This window comes from Zosterops lateralis, assembly GCF_965231275.1.
Source record: "Zosterops lateralis genome assembly, chromosome: 1".
Lineage (NCBI taxonomy): Eukaryota > Metazoa > Chordata > Aves > Passeriformes > Zosteropidae > Zosterops > Zosterops lateralis.
In genome coordinates, this window is record NC_139762.1 from 109,277,558 (window position 1) to 109,298,571 (window position 21,014).

General features: G+C 36.8%; 1 protein-coding gene across 7 annotated transcripts in view; it reads right to left on the reverse strand.

The window, feature by feature from the left end:
* Window positions 1–21,014, reverse strand: part of LOC310916712 (ras-related protein Rab-10-like) — a 44,773-nt gene that overhangs the window by 4,188 nt on the left and 19,571 nt on the right. For 2 of the 7 annotated variants that reach the window (XM_083874468.1, XM_083874467.1), the window contains exons 4-5: window positions 16,816–16,905; window positions 11,893–11,994 (exon numbers count right to left, since the gene is read on the reverse strand). In XM_083874468.1, coding sequence (XP_083730594.1) covers window positions 11,893–11,994; window positions 16,816–16,905 — 192 coding nt within the window. Of the gene's footprint in view, window positions 1–2,358; window positions 2,738–6,757; window positions 6,809–6,942; window positions 11,574–11,892; window positions 11,995–16,815; window positions 16,906–21,014 lie in introns of those variants that run through there. The other 5 variants (XM_083874464.1, XM_083874466.1, XM_083874462.1 and 2 more) reach the window with 5 other exon arrangements.

Sequence of the window (21,014 nt, forward strand, 5' to 3'; positions counted from 1 at the left end):
AATTGGTCTCTTATTCCACAGAGGGGAAACTCTAATCATCACTGATGATGCTGATACTTTCAACCTCAGCCTTCAATTTTAGAAGGCAAATGTGATTTCTCTCTAGCACCACTGACAAAAGCCTAAGGCTAGAAAAAGGAACAAATAAACTGGAAAATACACAGACAAGTTAAAGATTTTTGGACAGACTGGACCTGGTAAAACTCCCTTATGGTTGAAACTATGTTAAAACTGCTACTGATTATCTCCAAGAATCAATAGAATGAGGTTCCAGAAGAGCATCTCTCTCAAAGGAGGGAAGGAAATACCTATAAACACTGCTCAAGTGAATTTCTACTAAATTAAGAGGATTTAACGGGCTTTGTGGATGGGGGAGAAAGACTGAGGATTGTAAGAGTTTCTTATAATGTGCTCTTAACAAAAAGCCCCAAACAAACAAGGCTAAATACAAAATTATTTGGAAATAATTAGTACTCTAAAGTTGAAAGGATACATTGAACAGGATTTTACTTAGATCCATCTTGGATCCAGAACTATCCAGGGTATTTGTCAACATCACTGATGACTGAACAGAGTACACTTATATTTGGAGACTGTATCTATAGGAAGAGCCTTCAACTATGTTGAAGCATAACATTACAATTCAGAGAGATCTTGGCAGACTGGAGCAACTGAAATGCCACCAAACAAGGAGAAACAGAAGGTTTTACACATCCAAAGGAATAACCAACTGCACGAGTATGTAGCAGGATAAAAAAAGCACTTCTATGGATCACAAGAGTACTAGGCTACTTTGCATTATGCTGATGCTGGAATGCATAAATAGGAGTATCACAAGTAAGATAATTAAAAAAAATTAAATCTATCCAGCTGTTTTTATTTAAACTGGAATAGTCTGCTCAGTTTTCAGGTCTACAGTCCAGAATAGCTGAGAACCAACTCAAGAACCTTATGAGGAAGGAGACAAAAAGGGCAAAAGATTCTGAAAACCCAAACTACAAGGGAAGGTAGGAAGGAGAGGAGGGGACGTTGAGATATGATGAGAACCCAGATAGACTCTCAGAATTCCTTCCAGCAGTATTTCCTTGCTCTTATAGAGTTTTAACTAAGGTAGGGATTATCCTTTGTTCCTTGTTTTCAGATTTTGTGAAAAGCACCTCAGTGACTGGCCATGATGAGTAGTCAAGAGCAGCTGTAAAAACTCAGCCCAGCCCATCCTTTTGCACCATTTCTGCAGGCACATTAACTGGGCTGGGGGCACATGAACTTGGCACTATGCTTAGGCACATTTGGTCCCATGTGCTCCAGCTGAACTCCCTTTCTCAATACCAAATTTAATAATATTTTGATATTATGACCATCTGCAAACAGCCCTCAAAAAAGAAGCAAGCATATTTCAGAAGGTTAGTGGCATTTCAGAACAGTAAGCCAGCGGGGTTAGTTATTTTGGATGTGCTGGGATGGATCAAAACACAATTCTGCACAACATCATTAGTCATTCATAAATGGTTATAAAACAACTTCATCTCCTATGCAGGGAAAAAAAAATAAAAGAAGACAGTATAATTGCCACAATTCTTCAGATTTCTCAACCTGTGTTTGCTTTTTGCTTATCTTGCTGATTTAAGTTGTGCTTACTTTGCTTTTGATTAAAGAAAAAGTAACCAGCATCTTGATTCTGCCCTTGTTTAAAATGAAATAAGATATTCTCCACAGATTTTAAAGATATTCCAAGTCCGTATAAAACAAATCTGCATGAGCAGAATCAGATACCTGCTCTATTAACAACTTTAAGAAAATAACATAAATATATCACAATCAAAGAAAGCCTTTTATTGTGATCATTTGTGACAAAAAGAACATTTGAAAATGCATGTATGCTGCTAACACCTGCATAAACTATTTTAAGGAATTATGAAATTTAAATAACAGAAACATTATTATTGGATGAATTCTGATGTTCTGTGTTTTCTGAATTCTTAGGAAGGTCCAGCAACATACTTTAGTGGAAGGTGTCCCTGCCCATATTAGGGAGGTTGGAACTAGATGATCTTCAACCTCTCTTCTTCCAACCTAAACCATTCTATGACACCAATCTTTATATGGTTTATACCTTTCTCTGAGACATCACCTTTGCAGAATTCCTATTCAAGGGTACTGAAGTAGCACGTATGTGTCTGAAATGGGTATAAAAGAAACCTAGCCAAATATTCTTTGAGATTTGTCTTACGGGATTGCAGTAAATATCAGATATTTAAAAAGATGTTATATGATTTCATATACCAGAAAGTTGCTTGTGTGATGATGTCAATGTTCATTGTATTACAAATCTGGTACAAATAACACAGACACAAAAACTGAAGGGTGGTTTTTTAATAACAGAAAATTAGTACACTTAGACTTCATTTCTGCAAACATTTGCATTCAAGCATTGTCACCCTGTGATGCATCTAATAATTCCAAAATCAAATAACTGTTTTATCTTCACATAAAAATATGAAAATATAAGAAAAACATATAAAAAAATTTGGTGACAAAGTCTGTGTAATACAAAGAATGCCTGAACACTGTTTTTGGATTACAGGCTCACTTTTAAAATCTTGTATGTTCCTTTGTAACACTTTGTATTTCCTGAAGAGAAAACGAAATAAGAAACAGTATTTCAGAATGCACAGCAGGTTCTCTTCTTAGTTTCATTTAGAGACACAACATCTAAGTCATGCAATACACAGGATTTCTGAAAAACAAACAAAAGCAAACACTTCTTTAAGGTAACTAGAACACAACCGTTGAAAAGTTTGCTTTTCCACATACTTTAATGTAAAGTATTTGGTGCAGTCACAGGATATGTTTTTCCTTTGAATATTTAATTAAATGGTTGAAATTTTCTAATAAATTAGATGGAAACTGATGCCCACACAAGTCCCATTTGGCATCTTTATATTCTTTAGCTCCTTCAAACATCTCTCCTAAATCTGAAGGTGACAGAAAGTGTCTTTTGAAGAGTCACCACAAACCATACATGCCAATCCTGTAAATCTTTACTCACATGAACTCTTCTATAAGTACAGGTTCTTCTGTTGACTCCACCAATTTTAGCTAATTTTCAGTTAAGTACCCTTATTTTTGAAGTATTGAGCATGGTTGAAAAAGTCCAGTTGAAAGAAGCAGGAAATAAAGAATATCAGTACTCACTAAAAAAAGGACACAGGCTATTAACTGTTATAAAGGATGCAAACTTTTTTTGTGAAATTTACTAAAATTCTGTTTTCTAGCCTCTATTTAATAACCAGGAATACCCCCAAATGGAAACAGTTCAGTTTATCATGATAAACTATCAAAATAGCACTCCACCCTTGTAAAACATTTATGTACTGATTGCAAAAGCAGATTATAACAAAAATTAAAATCATCAAAACCAGGACTCTTCCTTTCAGCAGAACTCAACTAGATAATTAATGTTGACCAGAGAAACCCAGTTGTGTAATGCAGAACATGTTGCAATCTTGTTCTCTGGAACTATGAACACTGAACCCTGAACTAGGGCACAAATACACAGAGAATATTGTCACATGCCCAGGAAAATGAAAGCCCCAACTTCTCTACCTGCCACTCTGTTGCCTGTGTCTTGGCAGGTTTACCAACTAAGCACAGAGAAATAAGTGCAACCACTGGATTCACCACATTCCTCTCTCAACCCAAACCCAACAGCAATAAACAAGCATGTCTGACAATAGAGAAGCTTCCAGAGACAACAGGTATCTAAGCTGGAATGAATGAAATCCAAAGGACAGGAAAAAAAGAGAGGAAGAAGGGAAAAAAAGGCATCATGGAGTAGAATACTAATCATGATTCAGAATGGAAAACTTACACATAAAAAGTCAGTGAACGTAAAAAGTCAATTGAACATTGACTATATCCAGAAAGATTCACCTAAAATTACTTGGCTGCATCAGAATGAGGGCAAAATATAGTCTCCCCTGTGCTACAAATAAGCTTTATGCTTCTTTGGCTGAGAATACTCATCGCTACTTAAAAATCTGGAGAAGACACATGGAATTTGTTTCCTTTTTCTTTCTGTAGCCATAGTTCCAGCTCTTCCAGAATGCTGGCTGCCCTGTGCCAGAGCTGTCCCCACAAAGAGAGTGGCTGAGCTCATTCCTCCCTGAGGCCGCGGGGACCCAGGGAGGCTTCCACAGAGCATGATGCTGAGGGGAGGAGATGAAACACCTGAGAAGGGAACAAAAGTGATGGATAGAGGAAGGAGCAGAGGGCAGGAAATGTATTGTAGTGTCTAAAACCCAGGATGGATGCTGAAGCTCTCATCAGTAAAATTATTAGCAAATACCATCTGACTAGAATAACCAAAGACTGTGGCTTACTGATTTTAGAATTTTTTTTGTCATAATGAATTCTCCACATAGTGAAGAAATACAGCAGGTGCACTTTCATTTGGTTGTTTTGTTTGGTTTTTTTTTTCTTAATTTATTTTTGAGTGGTAAGGACCGAGAGACATAACATTTTTATTACCCTTGAGAATTCCCACAAATACCAACACGCAGCTTGATAGCTTCTGATTAGTTTTAACTTTTTACACAGTTGTGGGGGGTACAGGCAGTAGCTATTATGATTTCTGCTAGGCAGAGACAGTATTTGGTAGTCTGCAAGCATAGACAGTAAATTAAAAGTATGAAGACCTTTTTAAAAAAGGGAGCAAAGCAGAATCAAAAGTACACAAACATAACCTTGTCATCTCAAGGAACAAGATACCACTCTGCTTTAGAGATAAGATTCTGGAGGGGAAATAAAAGCTTTGGAAGATATTGGTACAGTAAGAAATTTAATTTCACTCAATTGAGACCAAGAAATAACATTGAGCATTGATTGTTGAGAACATCAGCTAATTAGGTTTTGTTTCACCTGTGCTTTTTCTTGAGAAGAAAACAATCAGTTTAAGTAGTAAAAGAGTTCTAGAAAAATCCCTGTTGGAACAGTTTCAGAATTCAAGTTTCACTTACTTAGAGGAAACAGGAAATTTGAAGATGTTGTAGATTATACTTCAAGACCAAACTTCATGCTTTCAGTCAAAGGGGAGAAACTTATATTTCCTTAAACACTCAGGATACTTATTTGCATCCTTAGCATTTTACTACTTAATAGTACTTTTAGATGGTAAGTAAGCTGTTCACATATCCTTAGCAAGGATCCTCAGTACTGTTAAGTGATTTAGAATGGTGAAACATATTTGATAATGCAACAGTTCTTACAATCTCTAAAATCATTATTTGATAGTTGATCTACAAACTAGCCAGGACAGACAGACAAGAACCACCACTCCATAAATATGGAACAGCCATCTTAAAATCCATTTAAAAGTTGAGGACTATTAATCACTTCAGTTTGTAAGACTGTTCCATATAGGGTCTTTGTGAAGCAAATAAGGTTCTGGGATCTATTTAAGCAAATGTGCTGCACACACATTTAAAAAGTGCACATTCATAAGCAAAAGAAATACAAGTCTTGCATAAAGTGCTGAAGCAAAAATCAGATTTGGGCAACCCCAAAAGCCTCAGCCAAGCCTTGGAAGAGGTGGGGCACCCCCTCTCTCGAAATTACAGCAGGGAGGTATGCAAATCTCTCCCACCTGTGAGAGAACAAGGCAGGCAGCATTCCTCCTCCAGGGCTCCATGAACACTAACACTTGCAGCTGGCATTTCAGCTCAGCTTGTAACTCACCGCCCCACAAGTCAGCCAACAAACAGCCAAAAACTCTGAAAAGCTGAGAAGAACCAAACTGGTACCAAGAAGCTGGAGTTTCCACTTCAATATCTTGGGCAAAGTTTTGAAAATACCGCCACAAACACAGATCCCACTGTACCCTGCAGTGATTTCAGTAAGATGTTGAAACTTCCTTCTATCAAATACTAGTTTTTCCTGTTAAATAGCCCAGCAGACATGTGTGCTAACTGGCAGGCATCTCTGCAAGCCAGTTTTAAACTTCCTGCTTAAAACTCCCCTTCTGGCTGTCTCTCCTGCCCACTTCTAAGCAGAATTTGTATCACTGGCATGCAATAGATACCTAGACACAGGAATTCAGATGAGATGGCTCAATTACTGATTTTTTTTTTTTTTTTAAATCAAGGTAAGAAAGCTAGGGTGGTATACAAAGGAAAATGTAATGAAAAAACCTCAACAACTTCTTCAAAAGGTTTCTAATGGAGTAATTATATAAATTTTCATTAAGGTCAGCTGCCCATTCCTTGCTGAAAACCTACTCAGATTAATGGTGGATCCACCTTCTCTAGCACCAGTTTTTGGTATTTTGGTACTGGTTTAGTTATTTTGATGGTGGGGCTCACTGTGGGTTTGAAAGAATGACAGGATTTTGCTCTATCCATAGCATGTCCCCAGTCAAAATCAGACCTGGAGTGCTTGCTGAAAAATTAGAAGCTGTGGAGAAACAAACAAAAGAGACTGTAACAGACGTTACTATTATTTATAACTTCTTTAAATTTTGAGGATTTTTACTCTAATTAAAAAATGATCCTACCTAATTACTGCAATAATTTTGTTTATATTTAACAGTCAACAAATAGTTGACGAAGACTGGCAGAGAACTTCATGCAACAAAGTCCCATGTGACTTCAGTGCCTGACCTGCCATTAGAGAGCCCTCAATTATTAATAGTCCTGACACTTTTTATGTATGTCCCCTATATTGTGTATTTCAAATTACCTCTTCAAAATGCAAGAAAGCAGTCTCACAATCACAATCAGCTGGACATGGCAAAAGCAGTATGAAGCAAGGGCTAGGGATATATTAGCAGAGAAGGCAATCACTGTGGGAACAGGTACAGGAGCAGGAGAGGAGGATATGAGGTCTGGCACAGCAGGATCTAACTGCTGCTGACTACAATCCTCAAGGAATGTTGATGAAGGTCTTGCTCCCAAAGCCTGCTATTCCACCATGTCTAAGGCATCTAACCCACTGGCGAAGCATGGGGCTCTATCTCCCTCTCCTGTTACTACCATGTAGACTGTAACAATGTTGTACTGCAATTAGCTATTCACAAACTTGAGAAGACAGCTGTAGATCTCCTGTGAGGTTCCTCAACCCTACAGATCATCTTGGTGAGGTTTAATACAGTTGCATCATAAAAACTCTATTTAAGAGAGCAATATATCTTCAAAGTCAACATCCTGCAGAAACAGCAAATGCCAGAAGCCAAGTCTGTAACTTTCTTTTGTTCTCCTGGAATTTAATTTATTTAATTTGAATCATTTGAAACCATATAGGCTGAGATATGGAGGCCTTCATAATCAATGGAGGGAGAAAGGCATCTCCAAAATGCAATTTTATCCTAAAGACTCATCTCTTTCCATTGAATAGAGATTATTCCAGACAACTAGACCAGTCATGCAAATTTTAGCTGGTCAGGATTGCATGCTAAGATGAATCTCATCCCCTTTATACAGACGTTGTGATTAAGTTTTGATTTACATGACCTAATTATATGCTACTGTTTCCAGAAGACTATCTGGCTCATTCAATGTCCAAATCAGACTCTTTTTTTTTTTTTTTTTTTTAATTAAATAAGATAGCGTAGTTAAATTGTGCCTTACATTGCACCAGCACTAAGTGAGTTGGTACCATTTATCCTCTTTGCTTTAATCTCTGTACCTCGGTTCCCACATGTGCAATGCTGAATACACCTAATGTTACTAAGAAAGTTAAGGAGATAAAAATCTAAAATGGATCTAAAGTACAGCAGTACAAGCATTATGAAAAACCTCTCGAAAGAATCATTATTCTGTGGTCAGTACAAGATAAATAAAGGGCAAATAAAGCCTGGGGCTCCATGCATGACTAAGGATAATAAAGAAACACTGAGTATGCACTGCTGGAGACACAGGGATCTTTTAGACAAACTAACAATTCCATGGACCTCAGCAATAATGAAATCTGATTTCCTATGGATTTGGGTCTTGAAGTGAATTGAATTTGATATCTGTGATGCAAACTCCAGCTGGAGTAGCTGGCTGAAGCATTTTTCAGCCTCTTTGTGTAGTGGTGTCTAATATTCTATGAACTAATGCTAGAGACTCCTGCAGAGTACTCTACCTCTCACCTTATTTTCAAGGAACTACTCAGGAACTTAATTATCTTTTAGTTTGATCTGTCAAATTTGTTTCAAATCAGCTAACAAGTTCCAAAGGTACTTTAAGAGCAAAGGAATAGAAAACACAGTATAATCTCAAAAATCATATTGCCATAGGAAAGAAATGTAAAGAAATTAAGGAAGAGTAAAATTGCGGCCTGCTACTTCTAACTGTTCATCTCAAATAACACCCAGCTGTTAAACATTAAAAAGTTACTCTCAATAGCACAGGGCAAGGTCTTAAATGGATTTTCACTGTTCTGTGCTCAGCAGATATATGTTTATTTAATATGACTAAAATAATCTTAGTAGTCAATCACTCTTGGGAGGTAGGCAGAATATAAGTTTTGGTTAGTTTTACTGCAGTTTTCAGAAAAAGGTGATAATTTAATTCTTATTTTCCCATATTTAATGGAGTTCTCTCCTCATCCTAGTTTAGAAAAATACCAACAATCACACCCAAAAGGACAAATACAAAGGCTTGTAATATTTTTTTGAAAACCTACTTGAGAACACTACTGCTTGCTGGGCATGAAACGAAAGAACACAAAAGAGTAAATGCTAAACTGCATTCTGGGTGGTATTTTTTGGTTTTGGTTGTTTTTAGAGGACTGACTCACAAGTCCAAATAATTCACTGGCAACCAGAAGCATTGTTAAAGAACAGCTGTGATCTATTAATGAACAGGTTTAGGCATATCTGAGATTCATGAGAATTGTGAATAAATAAAATACTGTTATTTGTCAACATGTCTAAGCAAACTCCGGGAATAATCTATGTCATTAACATTTATTTCCACTGCAGCCTTTCAAATACAATCAAATTGGTTATTATTGCCCTTCTCCAAAAACTCATCAGTCAGAGGAAGTTAAAACTCAAGTTATTATTATGCATTCAGTTATTATTAACTGATTGGTTTGAAAATTGTGAGTTCTCAGAAATATGACATAACTCCTCAGCTGTTAACAATGTAAACTGTCAAAAAACATCTGATGGTTTTAATGAGACTGTCCATGTAAATTAGAGCTGCAGGACCAAGACCCAGCATGGAATGGCTGAGATGGAAAATATCTGAAAGGTCAAGCAGCACTTTAGTTATCCAGATCACTGGGATATAGAAGTCGTCTCTCTGCCTTAAGCCCACTGCAACACAAACTGCCAAACAAGAGATGGGAAACTGCAGCGCAAAATAGTGACAATACACTGAAACACTTGCCCCTTTTTGTTTTGTGTTGTTTAAATGTCTTTAATAGGAAACTTTTAATATTTTTTTTCCCACAATCCACCACTGGACCACAACTTGTTCTAAACTTTGAAAGAATCAAGAAGCTTAGTGCTTCTGTATGTGCTCTGTAACTCTGGACATCAATCTTCCCCATCCACAGGAGTTTTTGTGTAAATTAAGTTACTAAGGACATGTCCACAGTAGATGGCAAACAGGAATGTACATAAAAAGTCCTAGATTTCCTCAGATTAATACAGTCTACTGCAATGCATCTGAGAATGGTCTACTGCCTGCCAGCCTGCCCTGCTTATTTATCTTACCTCTGAATAAGCTTCACGCACTTCCCAAAAGCATGGCCATAATAGACTGCTCCAGGGAGTTCCTTTCTTCTGTGAGACTGGGAAAGCAGTGACATGCTTCCACTGAAGCATCTCATCAGTCTGGGACAGATGGTCCATTGCAGAGGACAGGGAGGCCCACAATCCCCATGCATAAGTGCCTTGGGCCAAAACACTGTGCAAAGCTGTATCTCCTTTTTACAATCAGCAAATATGTATTTTACCACTACCAAATGGATGTATGACTGAAATTATCTCGGACTGGCATCTATCATGTCATTTTTCACAGCTACTAGTCACACTTGCTACTGCATTTTCCATTCTCCAAAATTTCATCAGTTAGAAGAAGTTAAAATTCAAGTACTACATTCAGATTTCACAGTTTTGTGAACAGGCAAATTATTTTGTCGAACCTGAAAACCATGATGAAACTGTATGGTAGATTTTTTTTTCCCTCAGCAAACTCTTTCTCATCAGGCTAGTGGTAAAACCAATTGGGCTAAAGGGGTTCTTGTTTAAATGAACAAATGCATTTTACTGAAAATGGCAAATTATACCCCAAAGTAATGGCACATGATGCCTCATCAGGATTCCAAATATTTTTAGCTAAGGTGAAACATTACTGCAAACAAATACAACAAATTCTCATGGGCACATTTTCCAAACACACATACAAGCAGAGCATACAACTATTCAAAGCAGTTCTAATTAAAACCAAGCAGTAGTATAACATGTTCAGCATGGTCTGAATTTTTTTGCCGCGTCCACACTACAAATTCCATGAATTTTCACAAAGGTGAGTAGGAATTCAGAAGTTTCACTTACTGTAAAATAAGTGTAGGCAATCTTAATGTGAAAAATACTCAAATATCATTTTTGCGTGTGCAGAGAATTCTCTTAGATATCATCGAAACACACCCTGCAGAAATGCTCACTTTGCACATATTTGTCTTTGCAGCAGTTACGATCATAGCTATTGTTTTGTAGTTTTCATGTTTCATACTAACAATATATTCTCTCTTTACAGTAGACAATGTCTTTTTCATTTACAACAAAATCAGTTATCTTACTTGAGACTTTTTCCAACAATCTCAGTAACTCAAGGGCCTGCCTTTATCCTCCTGTTCTAAACAATATTTGACTGTTCAGCTGCTGAGCTTCATTTTCATGTTAAAGTAACCAAAACATTTTTTTGCCTTTTTTTTTCTTCCCCCAAAATAACCAACTACAGCTTGCATTACTATGTAGTATGACAGGACCCTGATTTAGAAGCAGTCCAACCCTGAGCTATTATTCTGACCATCCCCAATGGCTACTTAATCAAAACACTGCTACTTGTGACTTTGTCAGTAATTTTGCTCATTTATCTTTATTATGACTTGAAGAGTATTCGGAGTGGAAGGTTAGTTTTGTATAACTAATATTGGTGATAAATGGCAGTGATAATACATTGCACGAAGAACATCTATTAATGTCTAAAATAATATTCTACTGCCTAAAAATAAATTGCAATGCAAAACATTTTCAGAGCTAATGAACAGTAATTCAGTCCTACAAAAGAATTGCAACTCTGAGGAGTAAGGACCTTTAAGCCAACACACCCAAGTTAGAGATGCCGATTCTGACAGCTACAATATTGATTCTACCACTAATTAACTCAAATCTTTAGGCCTTCATAACTTCAAAAGCACAAGTGTGAATCAGCCAAACAAACAGCTATGAACCTTGGATAAAACATTTGATTGCTGAACATAAAAGCTCCACTTATTCCATCATCATGCAGCATCTTCACTGTGTGCACACTCTGCAGATGCCTAGAGGGAAAAGGAATCCTCCTGGCACAGAAGTAGAACTACTCTGGAGTTATTAACCACTCCCTTAAAGAAAATAAGGGAAATGAAATTACAAATGTAGTCTTCCTGAATTTTCACTTTCTCTCTGAACTGATTGTACCTGCTCACCTCTTCTTTTTTTCTCTTCTCCCACAATTTTTCTCCCCCATGTTTCTCCTCTGTATGCCTGCAGCTACAGGATCCCTGCAAAATACTAACTCCATGAACAAAACCAGCATCAGCTGTGCTTTGCTTAAACCATTCTGTAGTTACAACCTTATTTACCCAATCTGTCAAGAAAAATCTCCCATTCTCTTTCTCCTTAGCAAAGCAGCCTACCTTTTCCAGGATTTCCTTGGTCAAGACTGAGAATGCGTGCTCAATGTTCACATTTTCTTTAGCACTGGTCTCAAAAAATGGCATTCCATATTCCCAAGCAAGCTGAAAAACAAATGTAGGAAATGGGATGAACATTCTTCAGGAAAAAAAAAACCAAACCCAACAGTTCCTAATACTAGTAGCAAGCAATATGGAGGTGTTCTGACTTCTAGCATGTTATAAAAACACTAATTAAGTACAACTGCTCACTAAAGTACTCTATATTCCTCCTCAGTTTATAAATTTCAGGTACCTCTTAATACATTCTCCTTAAATTTTTGTGTTTTCAAAACAGCTTTTTAAACCAATCTTTACTTGTAAATATGAATAAACTCCAGCAGGTCTGTTCTCAGTGTTTTGATTTATTTGGAAAATGAGCTGTCTCCTAGGCAATTATTTAGAAGAAACTAATGGAGTGCCTGCAGATAAAAATTTGATAAAAACTGTTGAAAAAAGGTGGCATGATGAAATATAAAAAAGAGATGTTCCTTAATGCTAGACAGAGAGAAGCACAGAGCTAACAGGCAAGCAAAGAAAACATATGCATGCAAAAACATATTATGGTAAAAGGCAAAGAGAGAAAATACTTAGAAGGACAGCATAGACTTTACATTGGTTGGTGTTATTTAATTTACTCCTGTTGTCTTATTTCCTGTGTATTTCTGTTACAGGTAGCTTTGAGTTATGTTAGCATGAAAAAAAAAAAACAACAACACAATATATATACAAGAATCAGACTTCAAAGTTTTAATCAAAATATAATAAAGATTACACTAATGGTAAAAAAAAAAAAAAGTAAGCAAAATGGTTTCCTTTTCAAAATGCAACAAGAAAATGTAATTCTGAAAATCAAGATGAGATCTAACTGATTCCTTAGACAGAGACCACTTCATAACTTCATAAGGAACTCTGAAACTCAGTGGACTGCTGAGAACTGTTTTCAGTACTGCAGCAACTTGTTAGAGAAAGTTAAGATCATTCAACTATTGCCAGTACAAAACAATGATGCATAAGGGTTCATAAAGAAACATACGTACAAAAAGAATACTGGCCTAAAGTAGAGAGAACTAGTTTGTTGATTAAAGTACACAGAAACTACTATTAAATAGCCCTTTTCCCTCCTTGTATCACATAACAGGTTCCTAGAGGTTACCTATGTACAAACTCTGACGAACACAAACCAACCCTTTTAATCATGGAATCATGAAATAATTTTGAAAGATAACCCCATTTGAAATGAGGCTACTGCCCACAGAATATTGGGTCAGCCATGGCTTTGCCTACAAAAGTCTTGAAATCCACCAATGATGGAGATTCTGTACCTTTTATGGGACCTTCTTCCATGGCTACATCAACCTTCTAGTCCAACTGGTTCTCCTCAACTCCAACCTGAACCTCCCAAGACAGGACTTGTGTTTGTTACCTCTCTGTTTATTGTTTGTCTCTACTGAGAAGAGTCTATTTCTGTCATTCCTTCAGTGCCACTTCAGTTGCTGTAGACCAGTAACTGCTCCTTAGCCTGCTCTTTACCTAGCTCCCTTTCCTCATGGAATACCAGTACTAGACCCCAATCACCTTTTTACCTGTCTGCTGGACCAGCTGCAGTTTCTCAACACCCTTCTTGAATTGGGAGAGCCAAAGCTGGACACATTATTCCATGTGGCTTACCAATACTAAGTCAGAGGGGTAATAATCTCCCCAGATCTACCATCCATTATCCTTCTAATGTAGCCCAGGACCTTTAAAGCCATGAGGGAACACTGCTGACTTACATTCAAGCTGGTGTTCATTGTAACTCATCAGTCTTTCATGGCAGGACAGTGACTCAAACCTTGGATTATTCCATCACAGGTGCAAATCTTTGCACTTCACGAACTTCATGATGTTTCTGGCTGGCCCAGTTCCCAAGTTTATCAAGGTCCCATAGAATTTGTGTTCTACCATGTGGTGAGACATGGGAGAACACCCCCTTAAATCTCATGTCACATGCAAATCCCCTTCTATCATCAACCACATCACCAATGAAGATGCTGAACAATGTGACTGAGGCAAGGCTGACTGCCTATAGTTCCCTGAACCTTCTTCCTTGTCTTTTTAAAAATATATACATCATGCTGGCATCTTTCTAGTCAAAAGGGATCTCTCCCAACCACTATGATTTTTCAGAGTTGACTGACAGTGGCTCAAATCATAATGATCAGCCCTTTCAGCACAACTGGGCAAACTTCATCCTGTCTATGGGGACATCCAACTTTCCTAAGCAATTTCTAATTGAAAGCTTTCCCACTACTGGCTGACCTTCTCCTTCCCAAATCATGCCAGTACCTGCAGAGGCCTGGGAGAAAGCTCTATATGTGAAGACCAAAAAAAAGAAAAATCAAATCAAACAAAAAAACCCTGAATACTTGAGCCTGCTCTGTATCATGTTACTACATTGCCTACTACATCTATCAATGCACTCACATTTTTTCCTGAATGTGCACACTATTGGTCACAGAAGATTAATGTATGTATTTTTTCATTTTACCCTGCATACTGCTAACTCTGTGGCAAGCAAGTCCTCAGTGGAAAAACCCCCACTGGTCCAGTGGTAAAGCAGTTGAAAGTATGAACACATATTTGGCAACTCCCTCTCCAAAAGACAACAGAAAAATGTATTCAAAGAACTACTTTTTTTTCTTTGGGAGCATCTTGAATAGATCCATAAATAAAATACCTAAATCCATTTACAAACCTGTGGGAATTATGCTACTGAGAAATGATATCCTTGCTAACAGTTTGAAGAACACGTGTGAAATAAGCTTGTCTCTTACCAACAACAATAAAATTAGTAATGCTAATGCTACTTCCTAGCAAAGTGCTGGTATGATTTCTTAGTGCTGAATCAGAGTTATGTCCGAAATATTCCAAAACTGTGCAGAGTTCTATTACATGTGAAAAATCAGCTTTAAAACTATAAATCAGCTTCAGCTATGAAGACAGCAAAAGCAAAAAAAAAAAAAAAAAAAAAAAAAAAAAAGGAAGATTTTACTTGGCTTTTTCTGTTAGAAAGATTTGATAGGAGAAAAACAGCCACATTCTACCAAATCATATAACCTTCAACATTTTTATCTTTCAATGAAAAAGATAATGATATTGGGGGGGTGAACAGAGGAGCCCAAGAAGGTTAAAACTTTTATCAAAGTAAAGGAGAAGAAATTAATACAAGAAAATTATACTTCCTAGTGTTAAAATTAAATATCTCATTTTCTGAGTGATCACAATTATATAAGTTTGTACAGAATGAATTATTACATGATTTTGTACAAAAAGAAAAAACAAAAAAATTTCTCAGCATCAAATTGAAATGAAATGAAATCATACACGACAGCCACTCAGTTATAACAGATTTTTACAGAAATGCCAATATAAATGATGAGATTCCCAGGAAATCTAGAGTTCTTCTGTGCAAGAGACTTGACAGAACAACACTTAAAGCTCATACTTTCAGAGTAATATGAAATATGTAACTAAAAATTATTATTTGTCTAAGTTAGAATCAAACTGTTTTCCTCTCTTAATAAGGATATTTTCTTCTTTAGAGTGCGAGGACAATTACTGTCTCTCTCTTTCTGCTAAAGGAATCTTTCTCCAGCACATTCAGTCAGATCCCTTAGCACTTGTAAATCATATTAAAAGAAGTAATAGTATAACAGAAGAGTTGCCTTGCCTCAAAACACAGGGGAAATCTAGAAAGCAGACTCACTGGGGAGGAGGTAATGATTTGTTTCTGAAAAAAAATAATACTACATTAAGAGGAATTTTGGTTGAATATGTCAGAAAATGTCATGGTTAACACCCTAAGCAAAACCCTACTGCTGCCCTCTGGTGCACATGCATCCAGTGACTCTCTAGGTTTCTGACAGTGCATCATCCTTTGTGTGAGACTAGAACATGTATTTTTCAGCAACCTTATTCCTTGTACACAGGTATGGTACATCAACGCTGAAAGCATCTTGCATGTGAACTATGAACTCTCTGGAGTGTAATGTTGTCCAAAAGGTGATGTTATTTTTTTAAAGTTCCATTATCTGGGATTATATAATTGGCAAAAAGTTATCAGTGTGTTTCTCTTTAAACATGAGACCATCCTGCTTGACTTACCACACTTGAAAGCAGAACAGGAAGGCTAATTCCAAGTTCCAGAGAACAGAAGCATACAGTTTGCCGTACCAAAATTTACTGGTATACATCACACGCTCTCTTGCAATATTTAATTATTATCCCAAATTTTTCTGTCATAGCATGGCTTCTGAATTTCCTCACTGACTCTCAGTGAGAGACATTCGCCATTCCCTTTAGAACAGCACTCCCCACTTAGTAAGTTCTTTCTCCATCCATCATCAGCAGCTAGAAACTGTACTCAACTCAATTATACATCATATACACAGTTCTGGGGAGCTGATGTTCAGTATCTGTCCAGTCTTATTTAAGGCTATTCAGAGACAATGCAGATCACTTTTCATAGGCTGCCAGAATAGTTCTTTATAGTCAGACTGTAGCAAAAATATCACTGATGGGTGTGGTCAGAAAAATTATGCAGAATGTATTTTAATATTCCACATTACAACAGTATTCTGAAAATGCAGTCTATATAAGATTTCTGTTGTAGCACCTAAAACTTTTATAGTACATTTTAACCTTTAAAAGAGAAATCAGTATTCTAAAGAGATCAGCTAGGAATTACTTAATGTATTGCTAACACTCCAGAACTCCATAACTTGTTCTTCTAGAGCAAGTCCTAACAGAATTTTTGGAATTCAGGAGCTTTTTACCATTTTCAGTTTAACAGCTCAGTCACACACTAAGAAACTCAGTAGGACCCAAAGAAAGTACCAAAGATACCTTTTCTCCTTTCTGTTTTGGAACTACCCGTTCTGACTCCTTATCACACTTGTTGCCCAACAGTATTACGTCCACTTCATCACCTGCTTTCTAAAAGAGAACCAGCGTTAATAAGTGTCAAGTGAGAAAAAAGCAAACAAAAAAAGCTCTTCACCTTCAGCTCACACTAACCTTCAGCACTCCATTTCCTTGAAAGTAAAGACTAAATTCTGTCATGACCTTCATATGTGCAAATATTTTCCACCAGTTACTGGGATTTGGAGGAAAAACAGCAAGAATGCAAAGAGCAGAAAAAAGCTTCTTAAAAGCGCCACATATAATTTCCAACCCCTTTTGTAAGATATAAAGTATATGGTGCATAGGCACCATCTTCTGATGAATGCTCCAGCTTGAGGCTTAAAGTGACTGGAAATGCCCTGGAATTCACAGACACTGCCCTCCTAAAAGTAATAGATTCATGGATTAGCATATGACTCTAGTCTACATCCAGCACTCACAAGTAAAAGGGAAGGAATTTGCTGCACCTGAAAGAGCACCTCTCTGTGCTTCACTTTTGCACACAGACAGTAAAATTACTTTCAAAGTGTTCAAACTCAACATAAAAGTCTGATTATGCCAAGACACTAGGAAGAAGGCAATAGATTTTTAATGAAGTAAAATTTAAAAACCTCATTGATTTCAAAAGGAAGAAAAATCTACCTTTTTGACCTTGTCTCCTTCTCTGTTCCCCTAATCCACTCACATGCATGATGACTGTGAAATGCACTGGGTTTTCAACATCAGTGTTATTTTAAAATAAGCCATTGTAACTATACATGACTGGAATAATGACAAGGAAAGGAAATAGTTCTGCAACAGCATGTGGAATTTGAAAACTGACATTCGTGGTGAAAATTGTAATACTTAAAACCACTCTTGGTGTTTAAATGGAGGACACTGAGGGTCTCAATCTCCAAACAGCTAAACCTATGTAGTCTGATGTTATGGCTTATTCTGGAGGTACATGTTCCCACAGCTTCCCTGATGACTCAGAAAGCCTGGTCTCAGGCTGCAGACCTCTCTACAGGGACCTTGGTGAAATCTTGGATCTCTGTCAAATCCTTACCTTTTGTAATTTTGCCATAAGACAAAATCCATTGCAACCATATAGAGAAAAACCTCTATTCATTAAAGGATGAGAGAACACTGTTTTTAGTTTATTTCTACTTTTACAACTATTTGAAGACTTCATCAGTAGGCACAATTTAATATTTAGGAACACTATTTCTTTTTTCTTTGTTTAATCTGTTCTCCTCTTAGAGTAATCTAGACTTATTTCATAGCCACAAGTTTAATAAAATGAAGTAAACCTTGTAAGAGTATGAAGTACAGGCCTAAAATAATTAATTAATCTAACCTGGATTAATAGACCAAAATGTTGTCTATTTAAGAATGCACTGAAGCTTCACTCATTAAGATCAGTGGCTCTCCTACATAACATCACATACATCAGTCCTAAAATAGGGTAAATAGACAATTATATAATCAACTTTTAATTCAGAAGAAGACTGAAGGTTGATGAAGGTTTTACAAGTGACATTTGACTTCACTCTGCAGTTAAAGGTTAGACGGAAATACATACTGCATGCACAAACCCACTGAATTCATTCTGTAACTTAATTTCTGTATAAACAGCGCAAATTTCTGCAGTAGGAATGTTCTATCTAAACAGCTTCAAGCAATAACAAAACTTAAAGGAGGTTTGAAGTACCAGGCTTTTCAGCAAGTATTTATTAGTACTACCAATCACATAGTATTTACTTCATTTACTACAAATAACTACTATTTCTACATCTATATAATGTATCCATGTATTTTCACTTCGTCTGGATCCTCCACCAAAGCACTCATACTTTTCCTTTTTTAAAGATTGTATCTTGCAGTTTCTTGCATTTAGAAAACTGAAGACTGTTAGTCAAAATTATGTCCATTTTAAATTCTGAAAACTGATTATGTATGACGTCTTAAAAAATTAAGTCAATATGACTAGACAGAAGTTTGACCATGTGCTCAGCTGGCATAAAAACTGCATGGGCACACTGATTTGAACCAAAAATATGGCTTTTCAGTGCTTCCAAAAGCTTGCTATATATTTTCATACTCTGTTATTTATAGCTCAGGAATAAGCTTTCCAAATGTAAAATTTATAGCTAAAAAGATAAACGTTATTTTACAATTGTTAAAATCCTATTTTGCAAGACAGCATTGAGTAAGCTCATACATTCAGGAAACATTTTTGCCCCCATATTATGGAGAAATACTATTTAAAATGTCATCAATTTCATCAAGGCAAAAAACAGTTTGGCTCTGGTATCCCAAAAATGCCAATTTTTGGTTCACTCTCTCAGTTTTTCTTAGGGCTTTAACATTTTAAAGTTCACATTTTATTGAAGGTTAAAATAAATACAACCTGAACCTGAAGAATACCTACACTATTTTATTTTGAAAAGGAAAACATCATCACTGTATTTCCCTGAAAAAACTGGAGGCAAGAGATTTACTGAGACTGACAAAGTTTTCTCAAATGTTTGGCACAGCTTGGAGCCACCAGGTTTTGGCAGAAGGCTTTTTCTTCCACTGGGTTCCCAGGCAGCTGGATCTGGCAGCAGCAGGCGCCAGGCTGCTGTGAGCAGTGGCCACGGGAGGGAGCAGCAGCAAAGCCTCAAACTCAGCAGTGCCACATCCTGGACTCGGAACACTGGACACACATCACGGTACCACAGTATCCACTACTGACAGGGGCCACCCACCTGTGCCCTGTGCCCCACTGCTTAATGTCCACCCAGCCAGGGAAATACACAACCTATGAGGACATTAACAGAAATGAAAAATGCAAAAGCAAAAATATCTTGCTCATCCTTTTGTATTTGTATGTAATTTGTATTTGTATGTATTTTTTGTATTTGTATGTAATTTGTTTGGTTGGTTTTTTTTCCAAATGTTAACTCTTTTTTTTCCAACAGTTTTTATTTTCCAGAAGGGCTGTGAATTTATGTGAGTATGAAAAGTAGCACACGCCTCTTCTCTAAGAAAACTACACCATATCTGTACTTAGAGGTTAAATACCCCTTCACCTCTTAAATGGTGAACACAGACCTACCAAGAATGATCCCAACCTCCCCTGCAGCAAACTGACCATGACAATGGGATCCATCTTCCAGAGCACCACCTTATCCCTTCATCACACCTCTGGGGTGTAGTTGTGAAGGGCTGCATGATACTGAGATTCATTAACTACAGATGGAAAAGGCAACAGAAGTTTGTTTGTAGGTCCGAAAAGTGAAACTGAGAACTCATACCTGATAATACACCACGTGGGTTCTTACATAGTCTGTATTTGAGGAAGAAATATAGTTTTTCACATCTGAAGAAGATGTACATGGTCAAACATCAAGATGAAGGCAGAGCTGGAGAAGGCCATAAAATTGGGAAGCTTCTTCTTCTTACTCACTAGACAATGACACTAGAAACCTAGCCTTTGTAATACTGAAGAACAATTTGTTAGAAATAGATTGTCCTCAGAGTCTCTTTAAAAGCATCACGTGGGCAGTGTTTATATTAGGATTGCCAAATATGTCTCTTTCCACATATTTTTCTAAGTGTCACCTTATGACTGCAGTTTGCAGGACTTCAGTGGAAATAAATAAATTATAAAGTTTATTTGTCTACTAGCAAATTTAGAATGCATTAGATATAAACCAATTTTTCCCAAAACCAACCTAGGACTACAGACAAACCAATTTAATAAAATTACCAGAACAAGAATTTTAAGTTCTAATCAGAGCCATAATGACAAACCTATCTATGAAACGGGACAATTTGATCTTTTGACATCAAGCTTTCCCATCTGAGGAAGAAAAACTCAGAAGAGCATCATGTCAAACTAATTTACATTTGTAAAACAGTTTTCTGTGCTGCTTTTATTTAAGTATGATGGAAAAACACTGAAAGACAGTCTAATCTCCCAAAGGCACCAGAGGAACCAAACCAAAAAAGGGCACTATGCAGAAATGGCAGCAGCTCAACAATTCATACAGTTCATATCCTGGCTGAGGGGTCACAGCTACCTTCTTCAGGTAGGACAAATAGCAGATTAATGTATTCAAAAACACTCAACTACTGTCACCAAGACTTGCACAAAGAAAGAAAATTATCTTCTC